We start from the raw sequence: 13,579 nt of genomic DNA, 5'->3' as shown, positions 1-13,579 counted from the left end.
CTTTTCTCTAAAGGAGCTTTATCTCACACTCTTCAGCAGAAATCTCCACTTCAGTAGCACTTACATACACCAAACTTTCCACTTTCATTCTTCTCTATATTCTGAAGCTTTGTGCAGAGGGCTTTGTTCACATGTCACTCACAGCTCATGTTATACACGCTACACTCACTACATGCAGGAGATGCACTAAGTTCTGTGTGTTGACAGGATTTAGTGATTTATGGAGTGATACAAAGACAGATCCAGAATCTGTACAAACCTTTGACATGTGAACAACATGAAACACTTTGAACCTGCTTCATCCAGACTTCACTTTATATCTGGACATGTAGCAGATTACACACATTTAATGACATAATGACTCATTTACATATTTAAACATCACATGTCAGAACACCTTTAACACAACATGTAATTGTGTTAATGTGAGTCATGAAGTGGGGAAGTGTCAGCTGATATGTGTGAGCTGTTTATTTGAGCCTGTTCACCTTCATGCAGGAGTTCATTAGAGCTCGTCTTCACTGAACACATGAATACTTGCTGCAGTGTGTCGATGTGTTTCACAGAAGAAGTACTGCAGTATCTGGAAGGTGGAGCTCAATATTCAAAAGAGTGCAGAATTTATTGGATGCAGATTGTCAGTCATTAAAATAAGAAGCAGCAGGTGGAGCCAGACACACACACAGACTGACAGACAGTTCAACAGTCACTGCTCCTACTGTTGAAGCAGGTCAGTGAACGCACCTTGACCCCTCTGTGTTGATGCATCTGCTCCACCTGGATCCTCCTGCACACCAACACACAGACCAGAGAGCATGCTGGGAAACTACAGCAACACAAAGGTCCTTTAAATCCTTCAAACTGCACATTTCATGACTTTCATTTGTACGTTCTTTCATTTCCCCACTCGACAGATACAAAACATGTCTCCTTATTACTGTAGTGATAATATTGATCTGCAGTAATACAGTAGTTTCATATTCACAGCTGATCTATAAGACAACATTTGATCACCACGTGCTGCTACTTTGCTCAGTTATTGTCTCAGATCAGCTTCACTTTGTCTCCGTCAGCTTTGTTTGATACCCTGGAATGAAGACAAGAAGAAAAGACTTGATGTTTGTTTATTCATCATGTGAAGCTGCACTTTGTTCTCACATCAGTAAAGTTCAATGACTTCATGTACACGTTCACTTTGAGCACAATGTCAGCATGTGAAAGACAAGAATGAATCCTCTGCTGATGGATTATGATCAGGATAAGTACACTTCTATAAGCCCTCATAACAACAGCAACACATCAATGTGCTTCTAGACGTCTTTATAACAGAACAAAGTGTCCAGGATAAAGCTGCTGCTTCCTCTCTGAACACATGCAGTGGAAGAGAAACAAGATAGAAATACATCAACACAAATATTCATCAAACATTGAGTGGACATGTTGATGCAGAGACAGCAACATGATGAGCAGTGAGAGCCTCCATGGCTCCACAGACAGAGGGAGCAGCTCCACCTAAACAAAGTCCCACATTACACAACGACTGATGACGTCAAGCACCGCCCACAATGTTTGAGTGACAGCTGAACAAACGCCACAACAATCAGCCGTCGGCACAAACACGGAGACGAAATACGTTTCAGAGTTTAAACACAGAGCTGAAGCCGCTTCCCTTAAATCACACGTTCACATTCATTTTAAAGGAAGAACTCTTTTTAGTCTTAACATGTTTAATACAAACCCCACCCAGGATGAGGGTCATGTTCAACTTCACTGTTAACATCACAAGAACATTGTGTTCAAAGTAAATGTGATCTGTGATCAACATTCACAGGAAACTATCTGCTCACACTTCATCCTGGTGTCACACAAACCTCCTGCACTTATATTGTGATTATTATTCAGGTTCATTGTACAGCTGATCATCTGGAATATAATATGAAACATAGAACATGTCACTTAGTCCGGGGGGGTTAGTTTACTCACTGAGAGAAGAAGACTCCCTGAAGGAGAACCAGAGATTTACTTCTGTCTACTTGAGTTTACAGAACTCAGCAGTGGCTCCAGGATAATAACAATATAAACGAACTCCAGCGTAGAGCGGCTGAGAGAATGTGTGGTGGACTCTGTGCAGGAGAGTCATGGTGTCAGAGACGCTGTAGAAGGACAGAACACCTGCTCTGTGATCCAGGTACACTCCGAGTCTGGAGGACGGACGACCTGAGATGGGAGTGTTGACTTTGTTGTAACAAAATGTACAACTGTTATCGTCACAATATAACATCCAGGATTTATCATTGAATCCAAATAAACATTCTTCCCCCCCCCCTGCTCTGCTGATGTTCTTGTATGCGACTGCTACACGAACGTCTCCCCCGCTCCACTCCACCTCCCAGTAACTACGTCCAGTCAGATTCTCTCTACTCAGCATCTGAAGACATCCAGTGAATCTGTCTGTGTGACGAGAATAAGACTGTTGTTCACTCATTACTGTCACTTTTCTGTCCCCCTCAGATAATAACAGCCGTGTGTTTGCTGTGTTTGGATCCAGTGTGATGTCACGTGAATACTTTAAGAATCCAGCTCTGGTCTTTGGCTCTGCTGACAGTAAAACATCCACTTCAGTCCCAGTCTGTGAGATGTTTGTCCACTTCTCTCTCAGAACGTCCTGGAGTTCATCTATGACTTCTGACACATCCGCTGTCACTTCCTCAAAGTATCCGAGAGGGATGTTGATGCTGGAGGAGAGTGTAGACTCACTGAGTGGGGACAGTGAGGGGTAGTTGTGTAGAAACTGGTTGTGGTCCTCTGTGTGTGCGAGCTGCTTCAGATCAGCGTCTTTCCTCTTCAGCTCAGTGATCTCCTGCTCCAGCTTCTCCTGAAGCTCTTTGACTCGACTCACTTCACTTTCCTGCTGCGATCTGAGCTGCTGCTTCACATCAGAGCTTCTTTTCTGCATGAGACGGATCAGCTGAGTGAACATCTTCTCACTGTCCTCCACTGCTCTGTCAGCAGAGCAATTGATGACCTCCACCTCCTGCTGAAGCAGCTTCACATCTTTCTCTCCGTCCTGGATTCTCTGCTGGATGTTTAGTCGACTCCCCTCGAGCTCTCTCTGCCTCTCAGTCCTTTCTGCTGCAGCTGAGACTGTGTCGTGGCCTTTATGTTCCTCCACAGAGCAGAGATAACAGATACACTGCTGATCAGTACGGCAGAACATCTTCATCACCTCATCGTGACGAGAGCACATGTTCTCCTGGAGCTTCTGGGAGGGCTCCACCAGCTTGTGTTTCTTTAATGGAGCCACATCATAATGAGGCTGGAGGTGTTTCTCACAGTAAGAGGCCACACACTGCAGACAGGACTTGAAGGCTTTCCGTTTTCTCCCAGTGCAGACATCACATCCCACATCTTCAGGTCCAGCATAGCAGTGATCAGCAGGAGCAGCTTGGAGTCCAGTCTTCTTCAGCTCCTCCACTGAAGCTGCTAACATGGTGTTCTTCAGCAGGACAGGCCTCGGTGTGAAGGTCTGCCTGCACTGAGGGCAGCTGTGGCTTCTCTTCTTCTTCTTCTTCTTCTTCTTCTCTATGTCCTCTCCATCCCAGTGGGTTTTAATACAGTTCTTGCAGTAGCTGTGTCCACAGGGAGTCGTCACCGGATCCTTCAGTAAATCCAGACAGATGGAACAAGAGAAGGTTTCCCGGTCCAGCTGAACTCCTTTCTGCGCCATTTCTCCTTCACTGCCAGCGACTGTGTGAGTCTCACTTCTAGTGAAACTAGTTTGAGTTGTGATACAAGCTCCTCCACATTCCAGGAAGAGGAGGGAACAAGGAAGTGTATGAGCGGGGGGGGGGGAACCTTTGACTCTAACATGTCAACAAAGTAAAACACACATTTTAATTAAATGTATGGACATTAGCTCAACGATTGTCTTCATGTCATCAGCTGGGGAAGTTTCAGGGTGATATCTGTTCATTAGTTTGACTTTATTGACCTGTAGTGTCTTGTCTTAAAGAAATGAAGTCATTTAGAGCATAAAGTGTCAGTTTTAGGGATAATGTGCTTTTATATTTAAAGAGACACTTTACATTAAAGAATCCTTACAATTCAAAATGTTAACCTGGGAAACAAACTGTTTTATTTTTCTTATTTTTAAGGGGTCAAATGTCGTGTAAGTATTTACTGCTTGTATCTGAATTCATTGTGTCTTCATCCACACAGTTATAATTGATCTAATGTATTCTATTTGAGAGGCCATAATCTATAAATTATCAAACAAATGTATTATTTATTTAAAGTTGACTAACTTGTTGTGGAGCTTTTTTATCGACATCTTTATTCAACGCTATGCTGATAAATAGAGCTGCAACAAATAGTCCACAGTGAAATAATTGGCAACTATTGTGATAATCGAGAAACCATTTCAGTAAATTTCATGCAGAAATGGCAGAAAATGATGTTTTCATCCTATAATATGGAGATTTTTTAGGAAAGATGTGTTCAGTCCATCCTCGACAACAATGTAAAGTGTGTGTGTGTTGAACTCCAGATTGTTCTGCACCGACAGGAGATATGTGTTTATTTTACTGCAGAGGAAACCTCGTGAAGGCCACATGGGCTCCTAGTGAGAAGATCGTGGCGCTTCAGTCTCCAGCTGTGAGTACACACACTCTATGAAACAAACAATACACACACACTCTCTAATAAGCTGATACCTTCTGCACGTCCTCCTCTATCATTAGCATGTCATTATACTGTGTCTTGTTGTTTTTAGGGAACGTTTTGGCAGACGATGGGCTTTTCTGCCAACGGCAAGCAGGTTCTCTTCCCCGAAGAGGCTCTCTACCTGATGGAGTGTGTGAGTGGCATGAAACGTGTTTCACCAGGGTGGAGCTCACATCATTCTTTGTGTTCTGTAATGTTTATATATAGCACTTGTGGTCTAGGGTTGGGCCATGTGTAAGAATGTTCCAACATGTATGAACCATCCTCCCATCAGCTGGTGATCAACATGTCTCTTAGCTTTTGTAGTCCAATACAATTGTTCTTGGGAGGCTGTTAACCCTTTAAATGTGGAGCTCCCCGGGCGGCTGCGGGACATTGTTGTTTGCTTCATCCTGTTTGAATGGATCTAAAATGAAAGCCATCATAGCCAGAGCTCTGATTCTTTATGCAGCAGAAAGCTCAGGCTTCTGTCTTTGGTGCCATCTTTGTTGCACGCTCGTCACGACTTCATGACGTTGAGATTCGTCGGTGCAAATCTGTGTGACGACGTGCAGTGGTGCCAGAAGCTGCTCATAAACATAGTTTGTACATATTTTAAAGATATGAAGCATTTGAAGATACTCCAAGAAGTGACATCACAATAAGCAGAAATACCAGTGTAGGCGCTGGTGGATCATTTCTGCTGCATAACTGGTTGAACGACTCAATCGGCCCAAAACACATCCAGCGATGTTCAGCCGATCCCTGTTGTGATGTTTAAATACAGATGTGTGACTCTGTGAGTAGCAGCTTGAAATATGTGTTTTAATTTAGACCAGTGGTCCCCAAACTAAGGCCCGCGGGCCAGATACAGCCCGCCTCCAGATTTGGCCCGGCCCCCTGAACAATACCAGAGACACATTATGATTTTTTTTTCAGTCTGGCCATGCAAATAGGAAAATAGAACGGAATAATGGCGAAAAGGTTAGGTAAGAGAAAAATTGATTCAGAATGTTTATATATCAATATTTAACCTGCAGTGGTCAAACGATTATTTTTTTGTTCAATGCAAAGAAAAGCCTTTTTGTCTCATCTGTTATTTCCTGACTTTTTTCTGTGAAGATCCCGGAAAGGATTATTAATATTTGGTTATGTGTGGCTTTCTGGAAAACAATAAATGTTTACGTTTAGGCACCCCTGCGATCGTCACACTTTTTCTGTTACAAACTGACCCCGGCCCCCATCAGAGAAGGGAAAAGTTATGTTGCCCTCACAGGAAAAAGTTTGGGGACCGTATCGGAGAGAGGAGGCTGTGAAACAGGATGGTCACCCAGCTGGGTACATTTTCCATGCTTGTCTTATCATATTAATAAATGCTTTGTTGAACAAGAAGTTTGCTAGATTGATTCGCCGCAGCCTCTACGTCTACTAAAGTGGGAACTATGAAGGAAGAAGGTTAAGTTCTCCCCCTGCCTTGTAAATGTATATAATGTATACATGAAAATACATAAAGGTTGTGTCTCTTTGTACTGCAGCTGCTGACTGACATTATATTTCACTGTTCAATGTCTTTAAATATTTCCACAGTAAGTATTCATTTTCACAGAAATATATTCTTACAGAAATATAAAACGTGCAAAAGTGTGTGAAGCAGCATTTGACATTAAGTTACTTACTCACTGTTTGCTCCTGAAACTTGGCATCTTTTAGCGTCACAAGTGCATCAATATCAGGCCTCAAATCCTGAGTAGCAGCCAGGATGTATTTAAGTGCTTGTGTGTGAGCCTTGAGCGCAGCTTTGTTTTACTGATGCTCATTACAGAATACAGTTGTTCACAAAGGTAGGTCGTCCCGAACATGCACAAAACCTTTGCAGCGAGGGCTGTCAATGTGGGGTGCCATGGCAAGTAGTGATGGCGAGATGAAGCTTCATGAAGCATTGAAGCTTTCCATCCAATTGGTTCACTCATGAGCCGAAGCTTCATGGTGCTTCATTTGCTCTACTGCGCCATCAAGTGGACAATAAATGTAAAACCGGCAGAGTGATTATAATGGCATGGCTTAGGTGTGTGAAGTAGTGATGGGCAAATGAAGCTTTTGTGAACTGAACCACTTCAGCCAATTGTTTCGAAAATGGGTTCATTACTCGAAGCTTCTGGCGAAGTACAAGGCTGCAGTGGAATTCTTTGACGCACACATCGAAGATGTATGAATATCATGTTCTATTTAAAAATAAAGATTGATGATTGTGTGTACGTATTATTGAGAAGAGAGTGCTGGGGGAAAAAAGTGAGCTTTTTACGCCTTAAAACAGGGGTTGGGAACCTTTTTGTCTGGGAGAGCCAAAAAAGCCAAATATTTTTTAATGTATTTCCTTGAGAGCCATATATTTAATAAAATTGAATGCAACTTTATGTGTGCATTTTTAAGTTTAACACGTCTCCGTGTACTAAAAGTGCTATCAGTGTTTCATTGAACAGGTGCTCTTTTATTAAATAAGCTAAACGCTTACGTTATTTATCACATTTATGTGCACGTTTCAGTGTAATAATAAGCTTTATTTGTATAGCACCTTTCATACAAGAATTGCAGCCCAAAGTGCTTCACAGCAAAAACATAACAATTAGTACAGATTAGACAGAATCAGAGCATTTACAGTACAATAATCAATTCATGTAAATGAGTCTGAAGTACCATTATAAAAATATCCATCCATCCATCCATCGTCTACCGCTTATCTGGGATCGGGTCGCGGGGGCAGCAGCTCCAGTAAGGAACCCCAATCTTCCCTTCTCCGGGCCACATCCTCCAGCTCCGACTGGGGGATCCTGAGGCGTTCCCAGGCCAGTGAGGAGATATAATCTCTCCACCGAGTCCTGGGTCTTCCCCGGGGTCTCCTCCCAGCTGGACGTGCCTGGAACACCTCCCTAGGGAGGCGCCCAGGTGGCATCCTTACTAGATGCCCGAACCACCTCAAATGGCTCCTTTCAACGTAAAGGAGCAGCGGCTCTACTCCGAGTCTCTCACGGATGGCTGAGCTTCTCACCCTACCTCTAAGGGAGACGCCAGGCACCCGTCTGAGAAAACCCATTTCGGCCGCTTGTACCCATGATCTCGTTCTTTCGGTCATGACCCAGCCTTCATGACCATAGATGAGGGTAGGAACGAAGATCGACCGGTATATTGAGAGCTTTGCCTTCTGGCTCAGCTCTCTTTTCGTCACAACGGTGCGGTAAAGTGACTGTAATACCGCCCCCGCTGCTCCGATTCTCCGGCCAATCTCTCGCTCCATTGTCCCCTCACTCGCGAACAAGACCCCGAGGTACTTGAACTCCTTCACTTGGGGTAATGGCTCATTCCCTACCCGGAGTAGGCAATCCACCGGTTTCCTGCTGAGAGCCATGGCCTCAGATTTGGAGGTGCTGATCCTCATCCCAACCGCTGCACACTCGGCTGCAAACCGATCCAGTGACTGTTGAAGGTCACAGACCGATGATGCCATAAGGACCACATCATCTGCAAAGAGCAGCGATGAGATCCTCAGGTCATCGAACTGCAACCCCTCTCCTCCACGACTACGCCTCGATATCCTGTCCATGAACATCACAAACAGGATTGGTGATAAAGCGCAGCCCTGGCGGAGGCCAACATTCACGGGAAACAAGTCCGACTTACTGCCGAGTATCCGGACACAACTCTCGCTTTGGGCGTACAGGGATTGGATGGCCCTCAAAAGTGACCCCCTCACCCCATACTCCCGCAGCACCTCCCATAGTATCACCCGGGGGACCCGGTCATACGCCTTCTCCAGATCCACAAAACACATGTAGACCGGATGGGCGTACTCCCAGGCCCCCTCCAGGATCCTTGCAAGAGTAAAGAGTTGGTCTGTTGTTCCACGACCAGGACGGAATCCGCATTGTTCCTCTTCAATCAGAGGTTCAACTACCGGCCGAACTCTCCTTTCCAGTACTTTGGAGTAGACTTTACCAGGGAGGCTGAGAAGTGTGATACCCCTGTAATTGGCACACACTCTCTGGTCCCCCTTTTTAAAGAGGGGAACCACCACCCCGGTCTGCCAACCCCTAGGCACTGTCCCAGACTTCTGTCAGTTGGAAGAATCCGTTTCAGAGAAAGAAACTTCTAGGTGTTTACGTTTTTTGTTTTTACTCATTTTAAACCTTTTTTTTTTTATAAAAATAGCAGAATTAAAATAGTATAATTCTACAGTGTGTATAATTCTATAGTGTACGGGTGCACGGGTGTCAAGCTCAAGGCAATTATATCTGGCCCGTTGGTTTTGGTAATTAAATCAATGCATGGCACAACCGGGGAAATACATATTTGAGGAAGTATCTAAATGTGTGAGAAATGATAGTCAGTTTGTCCCGGGACAAACTGACGGGACTAACGACAGATGGAGAGTCTGCGATGTGTCGGAGTTGGGGGGTTCTGGAAGGAGTTTGCCCCCCCCGCCCCGGTGCTGGTTAGCAGCGTCGCCTCCTGCAGCCAAACGCTCCACATCAGTGTTAATGAAAGATTAATGTGCAGCAGACGGACACAGACCTCTGTGATTGGTCATTGATCTGTCACCAACTCAGTGGGAGCGACGAGGGAGGAGGAGGAACGACGAGGGAGGAGGATCAACGAAGAAAGAGGACATACGGCGAACGACAAGGGAGGAAGAGGAACGACGAGGGATGAGGATGGAGGAGGGAGGAGGACGCACGCAGAAGGAACGATGAGGCAGGAGGACGCACGCAGAAGGAACAACGAGGGAGGAGGATGCACGCAGAAGGAATGAAGAAGGAGGAGGACTTACGCCGAACGACGAGGGAAGAAGAGGAATGACAAGGGACGAGGAACGACGAGGGAGGAGGACGCACGCTGAACAACGAGGGAGGAGGAACGACGAGGGATAAGGAACGACGAGGGAGGAGAACGCATGCAGAAGGAACGAGGAGGGAGGACGACGCACGCCGAACGCCAAGGGAGGAGGACGCACGCAGAAGGAACGACGAGGGAGGCCGAACTACGAAAGAGGAGGAACAACGAGGGAAGAGGACGCACGCCGAACAATGAGGGAGGAGGACGCATGCCGAACGACAAGGGAGGAAGAGGAATGACGAAGGATGAGGAATGAGGAGGGAGGAGAACGCACGCAGAAGAAACAACGAGGGAGGAGGACGCACGCAGAAGGAACGACAAGGGAAGACGACGCACGCCGAAAGACGAGGGAGGAAGAGGAATGACGAGAGATGAGGAACGACGAGGGAGGAGGACGCACGCTGAACAAGGGAAGAGGAACGACGAGGGATGAGGAACGACGAGGGAGGAGAACGCACACAGACAGAACGACAAGGGAGGAGGACGCACGGCGAACGACAAGGGAGGAGGAACAACGAGGGAAGAGGACGCACGCAGAAGGAACGATGAGGGAGGAAGAGGAATGACGAGGGATGAGGAACGACGAGGGGGGAGGATGCACGCCCAACAACGAGGGAGGAGGAAAGACGAGGGATGAGGAACGACGAGGGAGGAGAACGCACACAGACCGAACGACAAGGGAGGAGGACGTACGACGAGGGAGGAGGAACAACAAGGGAAGAGGACGCACGCAGAATGAACAATGAGGGAAGAGGACACACGCAGAAGGAATGACGAGGGAGGAGGACGAATACCGAACGACGAGGGAGGAGGTCGCACGCAGAAGGAACGACGAGGGAAGACGACACTCGCCGAGCGACGAGAGATAAGGATCGACGAGGGAGGAGAACGCATGCAGAAGGAACAACGAGGGAGGACGACGCACGCAGAAGGAACGACGAGGGAGGCCGAACAACGAGGGAGGAGGAACAACGAGGGAAGAGGACGCACGGCGAACGATGAGGGAGGAGGATGCACGCCGAACGACAAGGGAGGAAGAGGAAAGATGAGGGATGAGGAGGGAGGAGGGAGGAGGACGCACGCAGAAGGAACAATGAGAGAGGAGGATGCACACTGAACGACAAGGGAGGAAGACGAATGACGAGCGAGGAGGAGTCACGCAGAAGAAACGACGAGGGAGGAGGTCGCACGCAGAAGGAACGACGAGGGAAGACGATGCACGCCGAACGGCGAGGGATAAGAAACGACGAGGGAGGAGAACGCACGCAGAAGGAACGACGAGGGAGGAAGAGGAATGACTAGGGATGAGGAACGAGAAGGGAGGAGGACGCACGGCGAACGACAAGGGAGGGGGAACAATGAGGGAAGAGGACGCACGCAGAATGAACGACGAGGGAGGAGAAGGAACGCCGAACGACGAGGGATAAAGAACGACGAGGGAGGAGAACACACACAGAAGGAACACAGAGGGAGGAAGACGCACACCGAATGACGAGGGAGGAGGTCGCACGCAGAAGGAACGACGAGGGAAGACGTCGCACGCCGAACGACGAGGGATAAGGAACGACGAGGGATAAGGAACGACGAGGGAGGAGAACGCACGCAAAAAGAACGACGAGGGGGGAGGACGCACGGCGAACGACGAGGGGGGAGCACGCACGGCGAACGACGAGGGAGGAGGAGCAACGAGGGAGGAGAACGCACGCAGAAGGAACAACGAGGGAGGAGGACGCACACAGAAGGAACGACGAGAGAAGACGACGCACGCCGAACGACGAGGGATAAGGAACGACGAGGGAGGAGAATGCACGCAGAAGGAACGACGAGGGAGGAGGACGCACAGCAAACGACATGGGAGGAGGACGCACGCAGAAGGAACGACGAGGGAGGAGGATGCTCGGCGAATTAGAGAAAGTCGAGTGTGTACGTGTTTGGTTGAGCGAAAGAGAAACAGCTGTTCGCACGGCCATACTTGTGTTGCTTAGGAACCGACAATCTAAATTTAAATGTCTTATTTCCTTTACTGTGATACTATATCGGTAATCGTGACATCCCCAGTTTCATCTTTCTTTTTCAATTTCAATAATCATTTGGTCTGTAACAATTCAGAAAATACAGAGAAATGCTTGTCACAACTTCCCAGAATGCAATTTGCCGTCTTCAGATCACTTCATGATTCACAATAATGTAAAACCTTTTCGTTACAGATGGCGTCTTTAGTTTGGATCGAGTGCGTTGGTCTGTGTCTCACAAAACGTACAAGATCATTTGATTCTCTCCGTGTTGTGTCTCAGTTTCGATGGCCCGGTACCGGACCTATGGTCCATCAAGCGGCTGACCTTCCAGAGCGGAGACGTCCCGGTGGTCTTTGCTGTGGTGGACCACGGAGACATCTCCTTCTACACCTTCAAAGACTTCCAGCTGCCCACTGACGTTTACCCCTGAGATCTCACCGCTCTTTAACGTCACCGTCACACACGGGCCAACACGTATCCAGGACTTTTACATTCATCTGCATCTGTTGGGTCGGCTGGACGTCCAAAGATATCAATAAATCCAATCGTTTATGTTACAGATGAAAAAACTAATCCTGAAACTTGTATTTTGTGTGTTTGGCCAGTGATTTACAATGAGGCTGGTTTTACTGCCAAAGTTCTTTTTCTGTCCCTTTTTAGATATTACCTCTGAGCAGCGCCAAAGATGGACATTTATTCTTCTTCTTCATCAGTTTCCAGGCTTTGTTTACACATTGTTAACGTCCAAAATACACATTTAGGAGTTTAATGTCAGAAACCTTGTAATTGTGATATCTGTTAGTTACATGTTTGACCCTGTTCACCTGTAGTGTGTACAACATGTATGAATGTTACAATACATATCTTTAAAGGAGCTTTTCTCTAAAGGAGCTTTTTCTCACACTCTTCAGCAGAAATTTCCACTTCAGTAGCACTTACACACACCAAACTTTCCACTTTCATTCCTCTCTATATTCTGAAGCTTTGTGCAGAGGGCTTTGTTCACATGTCACTCACAGCTCATGTTATACACGCTACACTAACTACATGCAGGAGATGCACTAAGTTCTGTGTGTTGACAGGATTTAGTGATTTATGGAGTGATACAAAGACAGATCCAGAATCTGTACAAACCTTTGACATGTGAACAACATGAAACACTTTGAACCTGCTTCATCCAGACTTCACTTTATATCTGGACATGTAGCAGATTACACACATTTAATGACAGAATGCCTCATTTACATATTTAAACATCACATGTCAGAACACCTTTAACACAACATGTAATTGTGTTAATGTGAGTCATGAAGTGGGGAAGTGTCAGCTGATATGTGTGAGCTGTTTATTTGAGCCTGTTCACCTTCATGCAGGAGTTCATTAGAGCTCGTCTTCACTGAACACATGAATACTTGCTGCAGTGTGTCGATGTGTTTCACAGAAGAAGTACTGCAGTATCTGGAAGGTGGAGCTCAATATTAAAGAGTGCAGAAGTTATTGGATGCAGATTGTCAGTCATTAAAATAAGAAGCAGCAGGTGGAGCCAGACACACACACACAGACTGACAGACAGTTCAACAGTCACTGCTCCTACTGTTGAAGCAGGTCAGTGAACGCACCTTGACCCCTCTGTGTTGATGCATCTGCTCCACCTGGATCCTCCTGCACACCAACACACAGACCAGAGAGCATGCTGGGAAACTACAGCAACACAAAGGTCCTTTAAATCCTTCAAACTGCACATTTCATGACTTTCATTTGTACGTTCTTTCATTTCCCCACTCGACAGACACAAAACATGTCTCCTTATTACTGTAGTAATAATATTGATCTGCAGTAATACAGTAGTTTCATATTCACAGCTGATCTATAAGACAACATCTGATCACCACGTGCTGCTACTTTGCTCAGTTATTGTCTCAGATCAGCTTCACATTGTCTCCGTCAGCTTTGTTTGATACCCTGGAATGAAGACA

General features: G+C 46.4%; 1 protein-coding gene and 1 long non-coding RNA gene across 2 annotated transcripts; one reads left to right on the top strand and one right to left on the bottom strand.

Moving 5' to 3' along the window:
• Nucleotides 1-367: 367 nt before the first annotated feature.
• LOC115012070 (tripartite motif-containing protein 16-like) lies at nt 368-3,750 on the bottom strand. Its single transcript, XM_029437513.1, has 2 exons — nt 1,984-3,750; nt 368-1,087 (listed from the first exon to the last, which is right to left on the bottom strand). The coding sequence occupies exon 1, from the start codon at nt 3,725-3,727 to the stop codon at nt 2,030-2,032; it is 1,698 nt and encodes a 565-aa protein (XP_029293373.1). The 5' UTR covers nt 3,728-3,750; the 3' UTR covers nt 368-1,087; nt 1,984-2,029.
• An 837-nt stretch (nt 3,751-4,587) lies between these two features.
• On the top strand, nt 4,588-12,251 carry LOC115012077 (uncharacterized). The gene is made up of 3 exons (XR_003832635.1): nt 4,588-4,653; nt 4,772-4,855; nt 11,883-12,251. It is a non-coding gene; the product is annotated as an uncharacterized LOC115012077 (long non-coding RNA).
• Nucleotides 12,252-13,579: the final 1,328 nt, after the last annotated feature.

Source organism: Cottoperca gobio, chromosome 8 (assembly GCF_900634415.1).
Source record: "Cottoperca gobio chromosome 8, fCotGob3.1, whole genome shotgun sequence".
NCBI classification, from domain to species: Eukaryota; Metazoa; Chordata; class Actinopteri; order Perciformes; family Bovichtidae; genus Cottoperca; species Cottoperca gobio.
This window is presented reverse-complemented; position numbering and strand designations above follow the sequence as displayed.

Bases quoted from the DNA above. Each gene is read 5' to 3' on its own strand.
- LOC115012070 (XM_029437513.1), bottom strand. From the start codon at position 3,727: ATGGCGCAGAAAGGAGTTCAGCTGGACCGGGAAACCTTCTCTTGTTCC.